Source organism: Phalacrocorax aristotelis, chromosome 2 (assembly GCF_949628215.1).
Source record: "Phalacrocorax aristotelis chromosome 2, bGulAri2.1, whole genome shotgun sequence".
NCBI classification, from domain to species: domain Eukaryota; kingdom Metazoa; phylum Chordata; class Aves; order Suliformes; family Phalacrocoracidae; genus Phalacrocorax; species Phalacrocorax aristotelis.
In genome coordinates, this window is record NC_134277.1 from 75,244,937 (window position 1) to 75,269,847 (window position 24,911).

The window sequence follows — 24,911 nt, forward strand, 5'->3', positions numbered from 1 at the left end:
TATTTTTTGCTTTTATTCACACTGATCTTCTGCATAATTCCAGCAATCTGTATTTAATAAACACTATAAAAAGATTTAAAGAATAGTATTGTATTGACTTAGAGCAATCTGGGATAGTACCGTTGTAAGTATTGGCACTTCTGGCAAAATTTGAGAGTTTTGTTTTCTGTCCAAGTTTTTCAAGGAGTGAGTCAGTCTTTCACTTTTTATTACTGACATATTAGCTTTGCTGAATGACACGCTTTTGTTCAGAACTGAACAAGGGTACCAACGTGTTGCAAGATTGAATCTAGAAATTTTGTATAGCATGTTCTCCTTGAATCAATATTACTATTGCATTTGGTTGTTATCTTCAGACAATCATTTTATTCAGAAGATGCTTATTTTCTTTTATCCTCTGGAAGACTAATTATCTTGACATACTTTTTTTGATTTACTGGAGGTATTCACTGAAAACTGCTTGGCAGAAAAAATGTGTTCCATAAAGTCTGTGCAAAAAGGAGAGCTCCAGAAAGTCGGTTCAGAATTATTACTTGTTATTGGAAAGTCTTCAGGAAAAAAATGCCCTAATTTTCCCCCAGTTCTCAGTCAACTTATTCCTCATTGATTTGCATCAAACTAGTAAGAAGATCCAGTCTTTGGCAGCCAAAGAGAGCTTTGGCAAGCTTTCCAACTGTAGCACCTTTGGAACCTTCCCTCATTACCCACTTAAGCAGCATTTGGTAAACTTTTTCTTTTAGTCCATCGCGTTCATAGTCATGATCAATTTCATCAATCTCGGGATCACAGAAGCCCAGTTTACGAGCGCAGTGCTTCCACTGTTTAGCCAACTTTTCTCTCACTAGATTCAGATGTTTCTCGGTCAGGATAGTAGTATTGTCTGCAAAAAGAAAAAGAGTATAAGAAAATGGCATTGTTTAACATTTCTTCTGCTCCTTTCACTATTTCAGCTGTCCTCCCCCAACTATTTGTTGGTAATATCTGGAGACAGAATTTTAGTGATAAAATCAGAAGTGAGTTTCATGGAGGCAGTATTCCCCCTTGATGCCAGGAAAGAAACTCCCAGTCACAACACATGTATTAACAGGTCAGTTGCTGGACTTGCTTTTTGATCTGAGGCTATCATAGTTTGTCACTTAAACCTGCAAAATTGAAAAGCTTATTCCTAGACTTCTTATACAGCTGACTGATATCTGTATGGTACATTTTATATTCTGGGAGACTACTAATTTGTATACTCAGGAATACACAGGGATAGTTTAATTCAGTATTGACCAACAAAATTAAACATAATTTCAAATTCTTCCAATTTCTACCCAAATGAAGTGATTATGGCCCCAAGCCTGTCAGTGTTCAAGAAGCATTTGGTCAATGCTCTTGGATATATGGTTTTACTTTTAGGTTTCCCTAAAAGTGTGGTGTCAGGTGCTGGACTTGATGATCTTCATGGGTCCCTTCCAACTCAGGATATTCTACAATTTAAACTGTATGTCAGGTGAGGACCACCAATCCTAACCTTGCTTCTACCAATTTGAGTGTAGTTATCCCTCTTGTTCTTGATGCACGTACATCTATCCTTGTATCTGGTGTCTCATAAGAGGTCATGAAACTATATGAGGTACACAGTATTACAGAACAGTATTAGCACAAACCCATACTTGTTTTATACTCCTAAGTATGAAGCCAAAAAGGCCCCAAACAGTTATTTCTCATGTATCAGAGGGAGAAAGCTGTACCAGATAAATACGTCAAAACTAGGGAGATTTTTCTCTTACCAAATATACCCATCTCTTCATACTGCCTATAAATTGCTTCTGTAGCAACAGGAGAAGTGCTGATGGGTTGACTGTGCTCTTCAATCTTCATGTGATTGTAGGATCCTATTTGAATTCCAGAACTGTTACATATGTTGTACTTGATGGAATCTTCTGTATAAGGAAATTTAATATAATTTTATAAACAATGGCATATGGGTCAAAATGTCAAGAAGTAACATAAGGACGAGCTAAGGAGGAAGAAGGTTCTGTTAATAAGGGAAGTGATTAAGTGGTTTTATTGCATTTCATGTAGAAATGGCCAGTTACTGGCAACTGTGAACATATTTTCATTACGCAGCGTGACATAAATGTACTTTAATGAAAGCCCATCCTATTCTAGTCTATGACAAAATGCCATAACCAAGCCTTATGTGCTGGTAGTTACTAGACTGTAAATAATGTTCCCTGCGCTTTAGGGATGTGTAGTAGCAGCCTCACTTTTTGTTGGCTAACAGCTTCAGGAGGTCTTGACTTGAAAGTGTTTTTTGTTTAAATCTGTAAAGCCTTACTTCTGCCTCTCAGCTTTACTTTTCATAGACGTAAGTTCAGGTTCACAGTTATGAATTCAAAGTTCTGTGAGACTACAGAAAATAATTTCTAGTTGCTCATAAGGTTTCTATACTCCATGTTATACTATGCTGTCTTGATGGCATCTCTCTTTCACAATGTATTATTTCATCCCTGCTATCTAGGAGTATATTCTTCAGTTGTATCTATTTCACAGTGAATCACAGTTGACTGCTTGCTCAGTGTTTGTTTCAATAACATTTCTCTCCCCCTCTTTTTAAAAATTTTCATTTTTTCCCCCTGTTCTGTACTTTTGGTTCTATGGAAGGACTAGAATGTTTTATGAGATACCTTAGCAAAAAAACTCTACTCCTTTAGTGCTGAGGATTCAGGCCTTCAAATAAAAATCAACATGTATATGCACCAATTTCACAGCTAAATTGTGTACATCTCTGGGAGTTTACATCTGTGGTTTACTGTATGTAATTAAACACCTAATTTGGTGTATTTTGCTTACAGTTACCTGATTTCCACACATAACATGAAACTAATTGACTATGCTAGTCTCGTTAGGTGACATGGATTTTCTATTCTTTTGAAAATGTTTTCTGAACTCTGTTTTGATAATTATGCATTAAATGTTCTAACTCCAGTTTAAATGGTGAATACCACAACCTGGGTCTAAACTTGTAGTACAGGTACTTAAAATGATAGACCAAGCTCTGTATTTAATCACCCCAAATGATGGTTAGATGCAAAAACATCCTTGTTACACACTCAGTTGCAATTTGAAGTGTGAAAATCTATGGTTGCATGTGAAAATCTGAGTAAATGCATTTAATATTTGTTAACCTGAAGCTACTAGTCAGAAATACTTATATGAATGAATGACTAGTTTCTAGAAGTTGCACAAAAAGGAATGCATTTTATCATGTCTCAAAATACTATGATTCCTGTAATCTATCATTTTCTTTGAGGTGAAGGACTCAGGAAACGTGTTTGTATTTTTAGCTTAAAAAAAAAATCGCTTATGTTTGCTGTTTTATTATCTGCTAACAAAATGAATCTAGCACAATATGAAACCAGGTACAAATACTTTGTCAATATTAACAGTAAAAGTGACTGTGCTTATAAATCTTCTTTCCCAAGCTTCTACACTTTGCTTGCTTGTCCCATTTGGATCATCATCTAAAGACTCTAAGGGGCATATAGTCAAGAAGGCAGAAACCTGCTGTTTCAAATTTTCTTTGTAAGTGTAAACCACTTACAAATTGGACAAGCCTTGAAAGGGTTAATTAAAGACTTCAGGGTGCCCCAAGCAACACAGCTTGAAAGGAGCATATATTAACTCCTGAAGGACAGGACAGAATTTCAGGGGTTTAAGACAGCTGAACTGTGGAGAGCTGTGTCCCAAGGAAGGCTGATCAGCACGAAGCCTGTAGCTAGGGATTTGTGTTAAAAATCCAGAGCAAGACAGAACAGGTGTCCCAAATGCACATGTGGTTCAGGAGTAGGGTAGAGTCATAGCAACTTGATGTCTAATCTAAGAAAGTGACAGGTTCAGGTGTACGGGAGGTCTTACACTGCCTTCAAGTTTTTAAAAGCTTTTACATAAATTATATCCTTGATCCATCAAATACACATTTAAAGGTGCATGTACGTCCTGCTAGAAACAGGAATTAGTTTTACATACTGGTACTGATAACTTCAGCTATGGTTAGAGGTATTAAGCAATAACATCAATGATTTCAAGATCGTGAAGTTTTTTGCTTTACTGATCAGGATGCAATGCATAGCCTGTTGGCTACAAGGACAGGTGAAGGCTACAGCACTTACCTATGCTTCCTCTGTGTGCAGTAGGATGATATGCAAAAGTTCCTCTTGTGAAAGAAGTGGAATCCTTGTTACCTAAACAAAGAGGGAAAACAAACAAAAACCATTTGCCAAAAGCATTATGTAAATAAAAAAATAGTTAAAAATGACTGTCATGTTTGTAACAGTATGAATACATAGTTTGTGCTCTTTGATACAGAGAGATGAGAAGCTTTTTAATTAACAGATTGTATCTCCTTGAATAACTGTAGTTAAAGCAATGACCTTATGGTTTCACTCAGTGAATAACAGCATTACCACCCTTGGATACCAGTGAGGGTGATGGGCTTCCACGTGGCTGTATGAATAGCTGGCTAGTAGATGGCAGTGTGGGATCACAGCGCACCACAGTTATGGGCTGAGCTGCCTCCTACCAGGTATTCAAACTGAAAATTCCAAGTTCCCAAGTGTGCTCCAACTGCTTACTGCTGAGACTGATTGAAGCTTGTATTAGCAGGCTGCTTGTGACCGGCTTTAGCAAAGGCATGGGACACCACTGCATCTTCTGCCGGTGGCAGTAATGCCCAGCAGAGATGTAACTTCCTGCCCAGGGCAGTAATCAATCTGGATACCCACAGATGAGCTCTGCGACTCATGATGGGGCAGTAAAAGTGACTGGGTTATGGTCACCCAACAAGTCAACTAACAGCTGAATGCAGCTGCAATGCAGCTCCTCTGCATCTCGGTCTGGTATCTGCCACACTGTCGTCCGCAGCCTCCCTATAACTGTTTTCTTTTTTTTCTTTCAAACAGAAGATTTTACTTTATTAGTGATGTCGACAGTTTTAATCCCTTCCTTCTGACATGACAGCTCTCAGATTCATTTCAGTAAATAAACTCACATAAACAACTAATCACAGCCTCTGCATAAATAATTTAACAGAGTAACACCTTTGTGGCACTCTGCCTGTAAACAGCTAGGCATCCTTAAGTTTTCTTGTGAGATGCCCTGGAAAAGAATGCCACACTGAAAATATCCAATATTTAGTAGGAGCAGGCTAACATATCTCATGCTACTTCTAGTTCCTAAAAGTTACATCTTATAGGCCTCTAGTTACCATTTATTTATACTTTTTGCCAATCTTCAGTGTTCTCTTCCTTGTCTTCATATGTTTCTACTCCACAGCTCGCTAGCAAATACTGACAGAAGCTCTCCACTGGCATCAGGCAGAGCTCTCTGAGGAAACCAGTTACAAGCCTTAGCTCCTTGAGCTCAGGACTCTCTTACCTTGCTGCAAATCAAGCTAAAAATACCCATGTATTTTCTGAAATGCTACAAATGTTTCTGCACAAGCAGAACCTACGGTACAGATGTTACATTTTTGAGAGTCAAAAGCTTTCCCTTGCTTTCCTAGAATGATTGGAAGCAGCTGTTGGTTTTGGTAGCTGCTGTAGCAGTATCTGCTGTCTGCTATTACTTGGCTGGTAGCTGAAGAGTTAGGCATTGGGTCTGATGCTCCTCTATTCCACTGATGCTTTGAAGTTAACAGCCTGATATCAGTGAAAGCAGCACAATAAAGTCAAAGATAGAGCGCTTTAGCAACCTGAATGAATTCAAATAAACAAAGAGAACTTAATGAAATAAATTCACCTTTGCTATACCACAGATCAACTGTTAGTAATAAGTAGGTGGTTGTTACACAAACTACAAAACACTCTTTGCCACTTCATTTTTAGAAAAGAAGTGTGTCTTCAGGAACATAGGTGCTGGGGAAGGAGAAATCTCACCCGTATCTGTGTCTGCAGTCTTTGGATACCAGTTTACATTGGTCGATGATGGGAGGCTTGGGCCAGATTCAGGCACAGGAGGTTTATTTAGGCTAAAGGTACTGGCTGAACACAATCCATAGGTACCCTCTGTGTTTCCTGTTTGAAAACTGTTAGGGTTTAGCCCATAAAAAATATCTACATTTCCCCATTTTGGTGGTGTTGCAGCTGGCTGTGGCCGAAAACATGGGTTAGTGTTTGATCCTGTTTTTTCAGCTCTTGGATACAGTTCACTCCACTGAGGAGTAGATGACTTTGCAAAGGGATCGTAGGAAACTCTTCGTCTCCTTTCTTCCTCTCTCATTTCAGGGGTGTATACTACAGGTGGAACTGCTTTATCCATCCAGCTTCCAAACACGTGGTAGTTGTATTCACACTGAAGTTTTCTTTCTAGATTATCAGCGGATGTATATGAGGTCTCACAGCTCTCAACAGGCTGGTTCTCAGGGGAGGCAGCAAACAGGGCTTCGTTAACCTGACTGGTCATGGGACCTTGAGAGCTGTGTAGAGAATTAGGCTGATCTGAAAGAGAGGAAAATTAAATATTTGAAATACACCAAAATACAAGTATATAACTTGTTGCAATGACACTAGAATCTATTAATATATCTTTACAGTAATATATAAAAAGTGAAAATATAACATTACTTCCAGCATAAGCTGTGCTTTATTTTATGGGATGCCTTTACTGAGAGGTATTACTGATTTTTTATGTAGGAAGTACAGGCTTGTTAAAGCTACTGGTGTCAAAATCTCACTTAGTCAAGTGGTGTCAGGATTCACTGCATACTCTGTCCATATTGACATCAAGTTCTGGAGGCATTTGTAGGGTCTGGTTTAATAGTGTGTCTCCACTGGCATTAACTGGAGTTTAATCAGTGCAAAATGGGAATGTAACAGGATGGAAAAGAACACTATAATAGGTGTTACTTCATACAACACAAATAATTTGTCATTAAAGTCACATTTGCAAATAATTATGTAAAATATCCTGTCTGGGTATTTCTTGATGAATCCTTTCTGTCTAGTTTACTCTTCATAGTCCCAAAGAATACATTTTTATAAGTAACACCTACCAGATAAAATAGCCTGTGTCATCTATATTTTTCAAACTAATCCTCACTATCAAAGGAAGCTCTACTTCAGTCTTGAACTAGATTGAGTTATGATCTGGATCATGCTGCAGCACTCCAAGTCTAAATAAGAATCTAAAAATCTGCTTGTTACTCCTTGTTCTTGTGTTCTAAGGGTAGGACTACAGATGCTTAAAAAGTTCTGAAAGCTTCACAGGTGTCTAGAAAACACTGTATGTTGCCTAGAGCAAGGGACTCTTACAGACCACTGTAAAATTGGAATAAAGTGTATGTATGTGCTACTATTTAGCTCAGATAATACCAGTGAACTATTCTTGGCTTGTGGGTTTTTTGTTTTTTTCCAAATTACATGAATGCAGTCCATATTAGGCAGGACTGAAACTAGTTACTTTTGATGGCTGTATATTAGTACACCTTCAGTCTGACTCTCCTGGCTTCTTTTGTTACTGCTGCTAGAGAGGGAGTGGGAACAATAAGCTAATACAGAAACAACTTAATCAAAAGTGACAGCTATTAGCAATTTAGTATTAGCATAAAGTATATTGCATCCATTCTCCATGGCAAGCTTGAGTTGTACGAACAGATCCTATGGGATATCTTTCACTACCACTGTCTGAGTAGTGCCCACTGACTGGAGAAAAAAACCTGACTTTGACTGACAGGCTGTCAAGATATTATCTCTCTGCAGTGTAGATTCACAATAAAGCCTTCTGTATTTAAAAAGCAAGAGCACCTGTAATCAGCTGTAGTCATACGTGATTATTATATTCATTTTAAAAATATAGCAGTGGGGCTGCCCTACTAAGTCCATCAGTTCTACTGAAGAACAGTTATGGCAAACCCAGCTTTGGGGAAGATTTATTAGTTGCATGTTACAGTTTAATATTATTCATTTAATAATGTCTTTCAAATGGTGTAAGCAAACTTAGCAGGATTTTATTTCTACTGAATTTGATATTGTTGCTTGTAAATCAGTGTTGCAAATATGATCCTAAATCCTTTGCCATTAAGAAACTTAGGCAGAAGAATTCCAGGTACATTACTACAGAAGTGTAACTATATCATCATGTATTAGTGAGACAGCTCTTTAAAACCATGAAGCATGCAACTGATCCAAGATTTGATAGAAAATATGAGAGAAAGGAGAAAAAAACTAATCTATTATTGCTCCTCAGATAGATTCTATAGAAAGCATAAACAAAGCAATACATTACAAATATGTAGCCTGGGTGTATTCAGAATATTCATAAGAAAGGCTGGAGTGGGGAAAACAGAAAGCCTTCATGAAATTAAAGCCTACAGACCAAGCAGCTGGCATGACTAAAAGGATGGGAAGAAAGATCAAGTATGGAAAGTAATTATCAAAGTAACCATTGAAAAGTCTAATGTTAAACAAAACTTTTGGCATGGGAGAGGAAAGCAGAAGAGTGAACCCATTTCATTTTACAAACTGTAGACTGTGAAAAATTCAATATGCAAAGTATGACTTTTGAGAGCCTGGGAGCAAATTTAATCTTTTCAGTGATTACAATTCTTTCTGAAGCGCTGAAAAATTGAGTCCCTTCATGGTAATGGTAAGATGGTAAGATTACTTTATTACTTAATAGTAAGATTACTTATTTTGTACATGTACACAGCTTCAGCAGAATACACAGAATAATGATGTGCTAGTAAGTGACTTACCTACTTGACCATTACTGGTATCTTCTGCTACAGCATCTATTTGAAGGGATTGCATTCTATTCAGCAGTTCATTTGAATCAGGCCACATTTTCTGCATGTAAGAACGAACAAATGATCAAGTTGCAGGCAAAAGCTTAACCAAAGGGTATACCTTTAGAATAGGAAACAGCACAGCTTCACAGTGAAGTGACCAGGATGAACAGATTCTGTGAATCTGTGGAAAGAGATCCCATACTCTTATAGAGAGCACAGCCTGACAGAAAATATACCATGCTTTGCTACAGATGGGCAAAGTCTTTTCTTCAATGAAGGGAGGAAGGACCGCAATGCAACTGAGGTATGCAATACTCTGAGTTGGCCAAATAATACCCTTGCCTACATGACTACGAGCTTAATCCAGACAGAGTGGTTTTGGATTGTCTGTCTTGTACTTAATAGCTAGACTTTCTGCAAGCAACCTCAGTGATGCTGCTGAGGCAAAGGTAGCAAACGTGCAACCTGTTTTGTGGATTTATATTTAGTAAATACATCCATCAACAGGGAAGAGGTAAGGAAAAAGATTTACATTCAGGTACAGCTACATTGACTTTTATGAAGAGTATTAGGAACAAGGAATTCAGAGCAAATCTTCAGAAAGATGCAGTACAACTTCCTGTCTATAAATCCTTATCCTCACTTCACTAGAGTGAAGACAAAATCCATTCCTGTTCTATTCTTTTGATATTCCCATTATTCAGACTTCACTGGAAGTAAAAAAATTTTTTGCCTGGAAAAATTCTCAATTTTCCCCAGTGCTTCTTACTTGTAAAATAATTTCTAAAAGTAGGGTTTGGGGTTTTTTTTTTTTAATTAACCCCCCCAAATACTTTCACAGATTGCAAATCAACTACTACTGTCTCTTCACAAAAAATCTACTTCCTTCTGAAAGCAAAAGGTGACATTCTAAAGCCCATTACAACCTTAGGTCCTTAAATTTTACTTGAGTAACTTAACTGCTTGAGCACAGGATTTGGACTAGATGACCTCCAGAGGTCCCCTCCAACTTCAACCGTTCTGTGATTCTGTGGTCCTTTTAGTTAGGAGGCTGTGGACTCAGCTTCCACAATTACTAGTGGTGGGGGGGAGGAAAAAAAAGGGCTATGCCCAAACCCTCTAACCCCAGTTCCTGCTGAAGCTGTACCAGTAGTTCACCACATTGACTTACTGTATTCACATTGTGTGCCCTGATCGGAGTGGATGCTTTCCTTCCTGAGAAAGTATAGACTCCTGGCCCATTTTCTAAATAGTCCTTTGGTTCCTGTGAGTTGAGAGGTATATTTGCAGAGAGCTAATGCAGCTAGTATAATTGGCCAGGATCCTGATTTGGGGCTGCTACCATGAATTAGATGTATATACTTCACATTGTGAGTTCGCTTGGTCAAATCAGTCCAGGATATTTGTTTCATCTTGCAAAACTCTTGCTTTTTTGGACAGTCACTGGTACTTCATAAACATTACATGTTCTCTAAACCAGAAACTTTCATTTCCACAATGGTAGACTTGGTGACAGAACGAAGCACTTTGAAGAAAACTGTAAATGAATGGTTTCACAAAGGAAGTTGTTTTTCTTTTCTTAGTTTAAATAACTGGGTATATACCCTTCTGAGTCTCACTTCATTGCAAAGATTAAACCCCTAACGCCAGGAGTTCTCCCTGATAGCTGTTAGCACTACTGAAGTGAGGAAATTGATGAAATCTGTGATAAAAAGGTTCCATAATCAGCCCAATTGTTCAAGAATCACAGAATAGTGGGGGTTGGAAGGGACCTCTGGAGATCATCTCATCCAGCCCTGCTGCTTGAGCAAGTACACCTAGAGCAGGGGGCACAGGACTGTATCTAGGTGGGTTTTGAATGTCTCCAGGGAAGGAGACTCCACACCCTCTCTGGGCAGCCTGTGCCACTGCTCTGTCACCCTCACAGGAAAGAAGTTTTTTCTCATATTTAAGTGGAACTTCCTCTGTTCCAACTTATGCCCATTGCCCCTTGTCCTGTCATTGGGCACTACTGAAGAGCCTAGTCCCATCGTCCTGACACCCACCCTTTAGGTATTTATAAGTATTGATGAGATCATGAGAACAAGAAGTTCTCATTCTCTTAACTTCAGTCAGGAAATAATTCTTTTTATTATAATTTATAAACCTACAGCCAGAAAAGTAAGAGAAACCAACTTGGACACTCAGGAAAAACACCTGATTTCAAATTTTCCCTGTTACTACTGCTGTATAGCTTCCTGGTTTCAAGCAGTATGGGACTTACGAGACACTGCCTGAAGGCAGGACAAAAACTACCAAGAATTTACAGTGGGTTTTTTTACACTTACTCTAAATCAGATTCTGCCACTTTTGAATCTCTAGGAATAATGTATTATTTCATGAGTGAGACCTATTGGATACATGAGGAACTCTTGCAAAGTATCATTATAGAGTCAGAGTGTTACTCAGGTGGGCACAGACCTTGGGGGACCTCAGACAGGGTCACCTATGGGATCAGAGTTGGTAGCTCAGAGCTTTGTGCAGTTGGGTGTTGAAAACCTCCAATGACGGTGACTGGACAAACTCCTTAGGTAACTTGCTCCACTGCTTGGCTGTCCTCATGGGGGAAAAGTTGTTTTGTTTTTTTGTTTTGTTTTTCCCTCCTATATCCAGTTTGAATATCTCTTGCTTCAGTTCATGTCTGCTGTCTCTTGTCCTCCTACTATGCACTGTTGCAAAGAGCTTGGCTCTATCTTCTCAATAAATTCCTCATAGGTAGGGGCAGGCTGCTATTTATGTCCCCCCAAAGCCATCTCGTGTCTGGGCTGAAATAGCCAAGCCCCCTCAGCCCCATCTCATATCTGCTGCCCATGACACTGCTGGTACAGCCTGGGATGCTGCTGGCCTTCCTGGCTGCCAGGGAGGCAGTGCCTGGTGCCCAGGTCACTGCTCAACACCACCCTGAGATCCTTCTCAGCAGCGCTGCTCCCAGCCAGGCAGCCCCCGGTTGGCACTGAAGTCAGGGTTTATTCCAGGTGCAGCATGTTGGATTTGTCCTTTCTGAATTTCACAAGGTTTCTGTCACCCCATTCCTCCAGCCTGTAGCTGGCAGGCTTGCCCTTGTGGCTGTAGTGACTGGTCCTCCTAGTTTGGTGTCACCTGCACACCTTATAAGAGTACTCTCTGTCACTTCCCTGAAGTCACTGATAAGGATTAAACCAGGGAAGGTCCTAGTATAGTAGACCCCTGCAGTCTGCAGTTGTTGCTGGCTTCCAGGTGAAGTAGGACCCATTAACCTCTACCCTCTGAGACACAGCATCCAACTTGTTACTGTCTGGAGGGGCAGATGAAAACATCCAAACTTTGATACAAGAATATTTTGGGAGACAGCGTTGAAAATCTTCCCAAAGTTGAGGTAAATGCTCTCCCCTCATTCACAAATCCAGTCATTTTATCACAGAAGGAAATCAGGTCGGTTAAGCATGATCAGTCTCAAAGTGGCAGAATCTGGCCATAACTGGGGTTGGGGAGAGGGGATGTGGGGAACTGACACTTCAAAATGCTTAGAAAGTTACTCACTTTTAACTTCTTGAGATCATCTTCAATATTTTTTCCCAGATTTTGATAGTAAAATGGCTTGTATCTTTGACTAATTTCTGCAAAAAGAAAAGAACTAAGTGAAAGTGGTTTTAAATGGAAAATAAGTGATTTATACTGTTAACAATTTTGATGGATAACTATTGAATAAAGCCTTGTATGAAGTCAGAAACAGGAAAATTATACATATTTGGAATCTGTTCACATGGCTCATTTAGCCTTAACATAGTAACAAGAACAGGATGATTTCTAGGTTTTGGGGTTTTTTTTCTGTCCTTGCATTGCTTTTTAGGCTGAAAGCTCACCGTCTACGAACTGTGGCTGACAGCACCTTGATTTGTGGCAACGAATCTTTTGGCCAGTCATTTTAAGAAATAAGATACATTCAACTGCATCCAGCTATTTGATAAACAACTAGCCTGTCTTGCTGAAGATGGAATTACTGAAATCATCTACTAACATGGTAAATATCAGTGTTTTGCGTATGGGAAAATTAGAAGTTAAGACCCAGTGCAAGCATAAACTCAATCCATTAGCAGCATATTTTACAGGTTAAATGTGGAAATAGTAGACGAGTTCCTCCTGGTATGCAAATTTCCTCAGAGTATTTAAGTACATGCCTTTTGTGTATGAATCTCTTAGTGCCCTGTCTAAATCCAAACCTCCATTACCTGCTATGTATAGGGGTTTTTTTTGTTTTTTTTTTTTCCTTGTTGTTGTTTTGGGTTGTTTTTTTGCATTGTGTGGGTGCATTTTTTTGGGGGAGGCAGGGGGTGATAGTTTTGGGTTTTTTTAGCACTGCATATTGAGGCAGAAAGAAGAGACAGGAGGAGATAAAGAATTTTTACTTATTTGCTGGATGCTTTTAGTATCCTTCCCAGACCATTCAGTCAAGACTCTTACTGACTGCAAGTGTTTTGGGATCTGACCACATGAAAGTATGATTAGCTAGTCAAGGGCTGTTGCTCATGGATAGCTAAACTGGGAGAGCTTTTGAAGCTAGTATTGATAGGGTATTTTCTCGGTCATACCCAAGATATACTATGTCTTTTGATGCTAGCTTTTCTGTAAATTCCAGCAGGAAGATTATACTATGCTGGAGACAAATTATCAGCAGGTATATAGTGTCTCAGCTCCACCCACTCACTAGTATTTCTTAAATCTGTAAATGTTGTACCAGATCCCGTTTTCAGTCAGGGTACAGGGAGCACGCTTTACTGGGCATGTGAATTGATATTTCTCTTTTCAAAGCAAAAATTTATATTTTAAGAGCAAAAACACTCAAGTTTGTTCTGCTGCATTACAAACTTGATGGATACATAATAAAAAGAATCCCAAAGCAATGCCTTACCTGCAAAGGTTGGCCGTTTCTCTGACTCTTGCTCCCAGCATTGTTTCATTAGGTCAATAATTTCCACTGGACATTTACCAGTGACCTCCTTTAGGTCTGGTCTGTTTCCATTCATGATGCCAAAGCAAATCTGCATTTCATTTATACCATCTGAAAAATAAAATCTCCTATCAGATCCTGGTCATGGGTTTTGCTACCTTTCTGTAGGTAAAAGAAATAGTGAGGCAGCTCCCTGTGTGTTTGTGGATACATAGAAGAAGATATCTAAGAAAAATATCTGATCTACAAATCTCTCACATGAATGAATTTGAATTCACTGCCCTAACTTCCACAGATCAGAATTTATTTTAAGATTAATGGATTTACTTTTATATGTAAGACATGCCCAGTATGAGTAAGGGCAACGGACCTAGCTCTCTAGAATCTGAATCTCAGTTATACTCTCTACTGGGTATGAGCACAAAGATAGCCACATAGGCAACATTTAGCCATTTAGTTAGCAAAAAATCCATTCAAAATGGTAAACACATTACTCTGGAATTCCACAGTCTGCTCCTATTGCTCTACATGAGCACATTACTGCATGTTGAGAAATAAGCACCACACAGCTGAGAAGCGGCAACTGGCTGCGTGACCATTCCTGGTAAAAGAAAAACCACACATAACTAGCCCACCTTAGGAAATAGCATACATCAAAGTTTCCGTCCTGGCCTGCCCAAGGTCTGTCTAACATCTGCCACTGAGTGCAGGTGTATGCCCATGCCATGTGGATGTGAATAGATTAGGCTCATGCCTGCAGATCAATTCGGATGTTCTTGTCCATGCTTAGAAGTCAGGAATGGTGCAACTATTGTCTCCTACTGGCCATGAGGTGCCTAACAGGTGCTATTCTTGGGCATAGGCAATTTAATCTACTAATCTGAGTCTTATAACTTTAAGTGCTTAACATTTTTTACTTAAATTTTTGATAGAATCCTTTTGGAAGTAACTTACATTCATATGGCTCTTTGTTAGCAAAAATTGCCCAGATGACTATGCCGAAGCTGTAAACATCTGATTTCTCCACAGGTTTTACATTAAGACAGCGTAAATGCTCTGGGGCCATATAGAAAAGAGTGCCAGCGTTGTTCTGGCACGTGCTCTTAATTTGCTTCTGTCGGACAGTCTCTTCTTGGGTCAGCCGACTCCAGTTCTTAAAGGAGGCAACACCAAGATCTGCAATCTGAAAAATGAGACACATCACAGTTAGTGCTGTAATGAAGAGGAGATGAAAAAGTATCTCATGCAGCGCTCAATTTTGTAATGAATAGCTGGTAATAACTTATCTAAAAATGAAACACTGCAAAAAAAGCAACTACAAGAAAGGAAAACAAACTATTTACTGTTTTATGGGTTTTTTATCCCTAAATAAAATATCACTGCCAACTGGGAACCATTAGGCTGAACCTTCATTATTAACTTAACCCCACTTGGAACAATTGCACCATGTAAGGAAAAAAGTTTGGTTTTGCTAATATTGACAATCACATTCAAGATCTGCTTGCAATGCTTGTGGCAGAACAGAAGAGCTGTCAAACAGAAGAGTTTGACAGGCAGCTGTCAAACTGAGTTGTGTAACCCAATCACTTCTGATAAAACTGAGGTGACGCCTTGCCTCGCTTCTAACTTGCTTTTCTTTTCTCTTTTGTTGCTTCTCACTAGCTTATTGTTCCTCTTGAGTTTCTGAAGGTTTGGGCTAAATTTTGAGGTGATGTTTTCGGAGGAAGAGGAAAATGTGACACCCTGCTGAGAAAGTAGGAGTCCATGTTCATGTCCAGAAGTGAGAAGAAGTCTAATGTGATAGAGGAAGATATGTTATAAAACTTCCTAGACTTGCAGTTTCCTAGAACAACAATTTCCCTTTATAAATATTGGCAATGTTAGATACATTCAAGCAGATAAGGCAGCAGTATGACTTAAATGATATTTTTGATCAAGCTGCTTAAGGAAGTCTGATTTGATTCTGAATTTGATCCTGGGTTCCAGTTCAGTTTTCACGCAGTGACATGCATGATAGCCTAGTTTGGTTCTGTCCATATAAGCAAGTTGAAATCCCAGAAACCATCCAATTTACATTTAAAGCAGATCATGATGGGGTTTTTTATTTTTGTCAAAAAAGTATAGTTTATAATCTTATTTGTAAGCTGCTCATACTGCACTAGGACTTGCTATTCTACTAACCCTGTCAAACCAATTCTCACTAACTTATGAGTAAGAAATATCAACTGACAGAGCTTTCTTCACAGGAGATTATTCTGTGGTTTCATACTGTAATGGGGTCATTATTTCAGCAACTCACCTTGACCGTCTCTGGACGGGACATTTTGAGGACTGCTGCAAATTCTACTCAGGTTTACTCAGCAGTAGGCTCTGTATCTATGTGTCTTGATCCAAAAACCCACTAAAGTTAATAGAAGGGCTTTGGAACATGCTTATAAACCATTCTTCGAAGTAGTTTCCTGCTGCTTTTTTGGTAGCTGCTGGCTGTCATTTAAAAATGATGACTAAGGGAAAAAAGAGAGAGACAAAAGAGGAAAAGATAATAGGCAAAAGAAGGAAAGGAATAAAAAGGAGGCAGTAAAGGCAGGAGGAGAGATTACAGCAGTAAAGGACAAAAGACATGTTCCATAAGACATTTTATTTTGTTTCGATCTCTGTGTATTAAGGTTTGTTTTTTCTTTTTAGCTGTTTTGTTACTTGTAGTTCATTAATTTTCAACAATATTACTCATTTTTTTAATACTCTTAGTGATTCTTTTTTTCTCCCTGCAGATGGGAGGAAGATTATACAGTTCTCAGGCTGTCCTGGTTTCAGCTGGGATAGAGTTAAATTTCTTCGTAGTAGCTAGTATGAGACTATGTTTTGGATTTTTGCTGGAAACAGCGGTGATAATGTGGAGGTGTTTTAGTTGTTGCTAAGTAGCGCTTACACTGGTCAAGGACTTTTTCAGCTCCCCGTGCTCCGCCGGGTGCACAAGAAGCTGGGAGGGGGCACAGCCAGGACAGCTGACCCAAACTGACCAATGGGATATTCCATACCATATGACATCATGCTCACTGTATAAAGCTGGGGAAGAAGGAGGAAGGGGGGACATTTGGAGTTATGGCATTTGTCTTCCCAAGTAACCGTTACACGTGATGGAGCCCTGCTTTCGTGGAGACGGCTGAACACCTGCCTGCCCATGGGAAGGAGTGAATTAATTCCTTGGTTTGCTTTGCTTCTGCCCACAGCTTTTGCTTTACCTCTTAAACTGTCTTTATCTCAAACCATGAGTTACCTCACTTTTACTCTTCCGGTTCTCTCCCCCGTCCCACTGGGGGGAGTGAGCGAGCAGCTACATGGTGCTTGGTCGCTGACTGGGGCTAAACCATGACACAGGCTCAGAGGTTTTATAGGCTACTATATGTCAGTGATCCACTGCTAACACTCTTAGTGGTAGCTTGTTAGACTACAAAGGAGTTCATCTACCAATCAGGAATACTAACCAAGGCAGCTGAACTGGCTTCTTCAACCAAAACCACCAGCTTTCTCCATTTACATTCTAACAAGTACCTTAATGTGGAAGTCTGTGTCCACAAGTACGTTTTCTGGTTTTAGGTCTTTGTGTACGAAGCCTTGCTCGTGCAGATAAAGCATTCCTTCTGTGATCTCCAGCACAAAACGCCCTTTCACTGACAAAGGCAGTGAGAGCTGAAATAAAGAACAGAAGTACCATCTATTAAAATAATGCTGCTACAACCATCAAATTAAAAACAGTCTTTAAAAAAGTTTCTTTCTCAGTCCAAAGAGTACCTCTGCTCAAGCCAGGGTGAAAAAGAACGAAGGTCTTTCTTGGGTCTAAATTTTTGCATTAAAGTAATTCTAGAGTCACCCTATATTTACAAAAGTGTTGTTCTTTAGCAAATTCTCCACAAAAGCTCCTGTAACTCTGAACCTGTAACTGTGGTCTGCTCCTCTGTGATGTACAGGAAAGCCATAGCTGTCCTCTGCTGTCTCTAGAGAAGGTGGGCTTCCACTGGCTCTTTAATGCAGACAGAGGAATAAGAAACTAAAGACTCAATTATTTGGAGATAGCAGTAACATCTTGTCCCTTTCAAGCACTTAGCAACCCTAAGGAGTGGCAAGGGATGAAGCAATTCACTGCTCACTTTCTGTAGCACTTTCATCATGTTCCCCCGGTCCACATACTCCATCACAAGTGAGTAGTTTCCGTCTTCCAAAATTACACCTAGTAGTTTTACCACACGGTCATGCTGCAGTCTGTGCATAATCCTGCCTTCTTCAAGGAGGGAAGCATTATATCTGTAAAATAGAAATTACACTGAACTTAGGTGCCAGGCTAGAAAGAACACAGGGATGAAAATGCTGTTGACTCATAATGAAAATGATGGCCAAAAATGTCAACATCCCTAGAGCCACTGCAAGATGAACCATACCTTCAGCTGGTTTGAACTAATACAGCTTTGCTCATGCCAGGTTATATTCTCTAAGTCTCAAATGCCTTGCATGAAGAGTCTCTGCTCAGCCTGATTTTAGGTCCTGCTTTTCAGAAAGTGCATAAGCATTCTTGTTGTAGGTGCACTCACTGCTGGTCGTGTATGTCCAAATCCCTGAACTGGGCTGGGATCAGGACAGCGCAGGGCTGAAAGAGCCTTTGGACAAGGAGGATCAACACACACTCCACTATCTCTTGTACAGGAAACTGTACGGGTCTCTTCCCCAAAGGGTATTTGCGTTGATATTCAAAATGGATTTATCACTGGGGATCCAGCCACATACTGGATGGTGATAACATTTACTAATGATTACTGGTTTAGGATGAATTCAAAGCCTAACTCTTTGCCTGGGCCTCAGTGCAACCCATCAATAGTCACAGGTACACAGCTGGGAACTCACTAAACGTGCTGAAGAAGGATGGTACCTATTATATTAAATAGTCTTTACTATTGCTCCTGTTCTAGTCATCAGGCAAAAGAATGTAAGAAAATCTTGAGACGATGTTGCTTGCCAGTGCTTTCCTGCTCTGTGACTAAAAGGAAACTGCTTTCTCCCTCTGTGTTCCTCTAGTACAGGAGAAGAAAATGACTGTTTTGTTTGCATTAGGCTCAGTTGTAAATTTGCTTAAGACTTTTAGTTCAAGAGCTTAAGGAATAACACACTTATGAGTCCGTGTAGTGAGAAGGTAAAAACACAAACCCAAAAATAAACAAGGAGGGCTTGTCCATTTTAACTGTGTTCATCCCAAACTGTCAGTGCAGTTTGTAAACTTCCAGAATCTCTTAATTTGCTTTCTACCAGCAAAAGAAAACCTCAGTTTATTTATTTATTATAACCCAAACTAGAATAACATGGGGTTTTGTCTCTCCCTAGTGGATGACTCATGGGAGAGTTTTAGGATTGTTACGGCTCTGAGGTAGTAGAGCTGCAATGTGACCTGAATCCACTGAAATCAACAGCTAATTCAATTCTTGAATTAAATCAGTGGGCTTGGCTCACTCTGCTTTTTCTCAAGGGAGAGAAGGTTACATTCTTGGTATTCTACACATGGGGTTGGAGTCCTGCTGATAGCTCATGTGTGTTTAGTTCGTAGTGGACATCTACAATTGGACAACTGTATTGAATATTGATCTGCCAGCTTGAAAGTGTCATGTGCCCTCTGAGTTCCTGCATTTCCTAAGTGTGCAAGAGTCCCCTCGATTCTTAACAATTCACATTAGTGCTCACCTTGCAACAGAAAACAGGAACTTGACTGGAACAATGAGTTAAAACTAAAAAAGTTGGCTTGTGAGGGAAAAAAGGAAAATTTGCAGGGCAGGTGCTAGTATTGCCTCAGTATTTTCCCCACATACAGCATCTCCAGAATCCAAAGATCTGAAAATATTACACTTTATTTAGATTTATCTCCATTGAGTTTAGATTCCTTAGACTAACTGAAAGATAAAATTCAGAACTAAGATCTGTAACTTACTCTGTGCGCTGGGGTCCTGTATACAGTTTTTTTAGTACTACATATCCATGTTTCTTGTGAAAGCATAAAGAAATTGTTCCAAATCCTCCAGCATCTAACTGTTTTTTTTCAAGCAAATCCTGGGTGTTCATGTGGATGTCTTCCAGAGACATGTTTGCAGTCTTTGTGGCTTAGCAATTAAAACAAAATCAAGTACCTTAGTGCTTCTGGACCTGTAGCATAAAGAGGAAAAAGAAGTGTCATCAAGCATTTAGTTGTTCCACTAAATCAGACTCTGTGTAAGGAGTGGGACACATGCATATACTCTCGTGACCCTTATGAACAAAGGCCCTCAGTTTGAAACCAAAGATGCTGTGGTTCTCACAGGATCAGACCAAAAGATCACAATGATTTATCCTGTCAACCCATTGCAATTACACTAAGTTGATGTAAACCCGTTTCTTCACCTAAGGATCTGAAAGTGCTGTTAATAAATAGTTTTTATCCATATAACGTGCAGTAGATTGGTACTGTCCCTACACTTCACATGTGCAAAAACTGAAACCCAGGAAAATCAAGGGCCACAGTCCCAAAGGCAGGTAGTGCCTAATGATTCTGACAGATATCTCATTTTCTGAATTGCCTGCACATGGGCCTGTCAGGTGCCTAGATACTTACATAAGTATAAGCTACTTTTTAGGCATCTTTGCAAGTCCAGATCCAAAGGGTTTGCTTGAAGCTTCAAGCAAGCAAACAAACAAAAGGTTCCTCTGGAGGGTGAAACAACCCAGCTTCTGTGGGAAACTTATTTTCACAGCTGTCTGAGTTTAAGGAGACAAATGCTAGGAAGGACTGTGGTGGGGAATATAAGGCAACTTCCCGTCAAAAAGAAGAGGAACAAAGAAATTTTTAAGGCTTGTAGTAACTCTTAAGTGCCCCAAGAGAAAAAAAAAAAGAGAGAGCTTGGGGGAGCCTATGAAATAGGTAGATAAGTAAACCCCCCATCGATGCTAGAATAATTTTAAGCCTTTGATAAAGCTGTGGTGCTCACTTGCCTAACATGTCTCTCAGGAGGTAAAACCTTAAAAGAAGGCTGGGCAGATGGCACCTTCAGCACACGCCCGCAAGCTGCATTGCTAGCACAGGTGCAAGCCCACAAGGTCTAGTTTTTTCCTCACTGAACTTTTAAGCTCCTTACATCAGGTAAGGAAAGAGTTTGCTGAGAAAAGATGAAGTCCAAGAGACTAGCAGGGCTGCTCAGTTTCCATTCCTCTTGGCTGATGATGACGCAGTTATACAGAGCTGGGAGAAAGGCGCCATTTCAAAGTGCGGCTATGAGCAACAGTAGATTGGCTCATTTGGGTAATTAAGAGCTCTAAACAGTGTAGCACAGGGATTCCCAAATTTTTCAGACCAACAAGTGACTGCTAACTCCTGTAAACTACTGTGTACCTGTATCATCAAATCTCTAACTGAAAAGAATGCTTAATGTTGTTACGATCATCAGCTCTGCCTTCGTTACCACAGTCTCCTTCTGGAGCCTGGGAACTAAGCATCTGTAGAAAGTAGGTGTCTGAGGGAAGAGAGATGTTTATGTGCAGATTTGGAAATTGTCTGGTCAGTTCAATCCTGACAAGCCAAAATAAGGAAGAGTAAACAATTAAAAAAACAAGTTGTGCCTCTAGAAGAGAGAAAGCAAGAGCTTCCTCTTCCAAGTGTATATTTACTCTATGGGCCATTACTGTATAGACAAGGAACATCCTCTCTATATCTGGAGCAGTGTGCTTTCTTCAGACTTTTCTTCTTTGGCTTTCCTGCCTTTGAAAGGAAGCAGATTTTGTTTTGCTGGTGTGCTAGCCTGCATTATGAGTACAGGAGTGAGGATATGGCTGCACTAATTTAGAAAGAAGGTAAGCTCTGCTATTCCTAACAATTGTTAGGGAGAGGAGATTGTTGCTGTGTTTTGTTTGTTGTTGTTTTTTTTTTTAAATTTCTTTAGTTAATAAAATAGCTGAGTAACAAATGACTCATAGCAGTGCCAAGAATACTCCCTGTTGCTCTCACAGGTGAGCTTTTGTCTCCCTGGAAGTTTCTGGTGATGGTTCTCTGGCTTTCTTGGGGTGGTACTACTGACTTGTGCAGGCAGGTTGGGTGTCACAGGTACAAAGGCCTGAATTCAGTGGTAAGACTTTAACGTGGCATGAACTAACATCTTTCTTCTTTATCTGGGGTCTCCCTTTCATGAATTGGTTCAAAGTCACGTATCTATGGTAATTTTTCCATGTTAACAGTAATTATGCATCTAGGTAGTAACTATTCTTGTAAGAATTGCACATGCTCTTCTTGTGATGCAAATTAGATGTGTATTTTTGAATGCTGAATCTCTAAAGCTGCATTAATGCTGTTGATAGTTTAGGGCTGCCATTCAATACAATATCACCTGATGAAAAACAGCCCTAACGCAAACTGCAACAATATAGGACCTTTTTCCTAATTATACTGCTAATTCCTGTTCTTGCCAAGCAGCATGTAATCACTGTAACCAGAAGGCTTGGAAATTCAGAAGAAGTAATAACTTGTGAAATCATAAGATATCTGCTGAAATGAGCTGGATAACATTCAACAGAGGGAGTTTTCTCATAAGATGGGGGGGAACCCTGTTCCCTGGGAATCCTCTGCTATTAGGATGCTACTACTTTTTGTAGTTGTTATTAAGTGGTGAGGTACTCTGAGTAAAAGCTCTTTGATCGTAAGACTTATTTCAAACCCAAGGTTTTTTGCAGGATGGATGACACAGGAAAGCTATCCCTAGCCAGGCTTTTAAGCAAAGACTTCTTGTTTCAGTGTACTATTTAATGTGAGGTATGGCTGATGTTACCTGGGAATGTCAGATGATAAAGAAGTCAAGGAGCGAAGCTCAAAGGCTGAAGTTCATTCCAAGCTTACTGCTTTTTACTGAGATACATAGTAATTCAAATATATCCTCAGTACTGATGATACACCAACGCATGCATTACATATCTGTAGTTAAGAGAACAAATTCTGTAGTTTGGTGTAGCCTAACCTTACAGAAGCTACGCGTACTTCTAGGGCTTAATTTCTGGTCTGTGAGGTAGCCCTCATCTGTATACTTGATCAATTATAAAGCCATTTTAAAAAAAATACTATTCTGAACATCTGTATTAGGGTGTGTTCATATTTAACAAGTGCCAACATGTATTATGAAAATTTTGAACACGGTTACTAGAAGAGAGGGATTTTTGCCCACTAGTATGTTTGGGTTTTCTTTAGAAAGGGATAAAAGTGTAATGAGTGGTTTGTAGCATTTATCTTTTTAATGCCATGGTTATATTCTCCCCTCTAACCCCCGAAGAGCATACAAGCTCCCAAGAGTTGTGACCTGGTCATTAGGTCATATCGGGCCTGATGGCCATTCAAAAGCGGTTTGCTCTATTCTAACGATTTGCTGCAGACCTGATGCAGATCTTGTGCAGCCCACAGGGTTAAGGAGGATGGCTGAGCCCATTAGCACAGCGGGATGAAAAAAGGTCAGGCAGTAATTGCAGCCCTTTTGGTCTAATGATACTCACAAGTTCTTGAGAGGTGGTACAAAGTATAATTGGAGAAAGCGCAAGAAAGTTTTGCAAGCACTAAAACTTGTGGTAGCTTAGTTATCAGTCAGGAACGGAAGGGAATAGCAAACAGGAACCAAAGCTGGTATCGCTAATACGGGTGACAGGAGATAAATGGACGGGTCCCTGCAGCCAAAGGCAAAATACTGCGTGTGTGGAAGATGTTTCAAAAGCTGTCAGTGCATCTCAGCGCTACTGCTGTAACTCTCATCACCCTTCTGTGCGGGTTTTCAGCTGCTGCATCTTTTGACCGAGGAACGATTCGCCCCCCCACCCGCCCATTTGGAAACAGCAAAGGAAACACCTGTCAGGTCAGCAGCAGGTTACAGAAGGGATCCCCGGGAACGCTGGGAAGAGCCAAGACAAGGCAAGCAAAGGCCTTCATGAAACACGGGTTTTCACAGAGATAGAGGGAGGGTGAAACGCCCTGGGATCGTGGGTAGGAGCAGAGCAGCGGGCAGCCGGGAAGGGACCAGGAGGGCCTCTGCGCAGCTGCTTGCACCGCTACAGCCGTGGCACAGCCGGTTCCACTTTAGGACAGAAGCGGTCACGAAAACGTGTACTCCTGTACGGGAATCAGAGCGGGCTGTCTCGGCAGAGGCACCTCCTGCGCCGCAGCCACCGGAGGAAGGCGGCAGCCGGTGCCGGGGCCTCCCGGCCAGGCCCAGCTGGGCCCCGGGCGGGGAGCACCGAATCCCCGTCCGCTGGCGGCGCCCTGGGCAGGAGGCGCGCGTTTGCGCTAGCCTAGTTCCTCGTTGGCCGACTTGACATGTCCTCCTCCTCCTCCCGGCGGCTTCCTGCCGCCGAGGCCGGCTCTCCTCGCAAGCACGGCTCTCCCGCCGTCCCGCTTCCCGCCGCGGCGCCCTGCGAGTTTCCCCGTGGCCCGGCGACCCTCCCCTGCGCCGCCGACGGGGGGGGGGGGGGGTGTGCCGGGATGCGCCGCAACCCCGCCGGGCCACCTCGGCCTGGGGCCCGTCATCCCACCGTCCCGGCCCCGCCCAGGCAGCCCCCCGGGAGCCGGACCCGGCAGCGGCGGCGCCTTCCCAACACGGGGGCGGCGCGCGGCTTTCGGTTTCGGCAGGGCAGCCCGGGTCGTCCCGTCCCGTCCCGGTCCGCGATACCTTACTGTTGCTGCGGGCCGCTCTCCTCCGTCTTGCCGCCTCCCTCGGGAGGGCCCGGCGGCGTGCGGGTGCGCCCTCACCGCCCCCTGCGGAGCGCCCCAGCTCCGCGGCGGCGGCAGGACGTCCTGGCCCGGCCCGGCCCGGCCCGCCCCGCCTGCTCGGAGGCGGAGGAGGCGGCTCGGTCTCGCCCGAGGGCGCCGCGGAGCTGCTGCTGGTCCCAGGGCTGCGAAGTGGCCGGGTCTGCCCTCCGTCGGAAGGAGGGCATGAGCCGTGCCTGCCCCAGCCGGCCCGGCGGGCAGCGCCTCCCAGCCCCGCTGCCTCCCCTCTGCCAGCTGCGGCGCCGGAGGCAGTCAGCTCCCATTGCCCACCCGCTTGTGCCAGCGTGGTGCGGGCCAGGAACGGTGCAAACCTGGCCACGTTACCGAGACTGATAGCAGTTGGAAGTTTGGTGCGTGGTGGAAAGGCCTTTTTT

General features: G+C 41.5%; 1 protein-coding gene across 3 annotated transcripts; it reads right to left on the reverse strand.

Moving 5' to 3' along the window:
- Positions 1 to 24,711, reverse strand: RIPK1 (receptor interacting serine/threonine kinase 1). Of its 3 annotated transcripts, none has more exons than XM_075084138.1 (12): positions 24,440 to 24,711; positions 19,708 to 19,919; positions 17,888 to 18,041; positions 17,292 to 17,429; positions 14,694 to 14,922; positions 13,701 to 13,850; positions 12,332 to 12,408; positions 8,741 to 8,831; positions 5,925 to 6,485; positions 4,161 to 4,232; positions 1,776 to 1,928; positions 1 to 880 (listed from the first exon to the last, which is right to left on the reverse strand). In XM_075084138.1, the coding sequence occupies exons 2-12, from the start codon at positions 19,857 to 19,859 to the stop codon at positions 594 to 596; spliced, it is 2,064 nt and encodes a 687-aa protein (XP_074940239.1). In that variant the 5' UTR covers positions 19,860 to 19,919; positions 24,440 to 24,711; the 3' UTR covers positions 1 to 593. The 3 variants fall into 3 exon arrangements, with proteins under 3 accessions (XP_074940239.1, XP_074940240.1, XP_074940241.1); XM_075084139.1 differs by having other exon boundaries at positions 24,445 to 24,583; XM_075084140.1 differs by lacking the exon at positions 24,440 to 24,711 and adding an exon at positions 24,063 to 24,150.
- Positions 24,712 to 24,911: the final 200 nt, after the last annotated feature.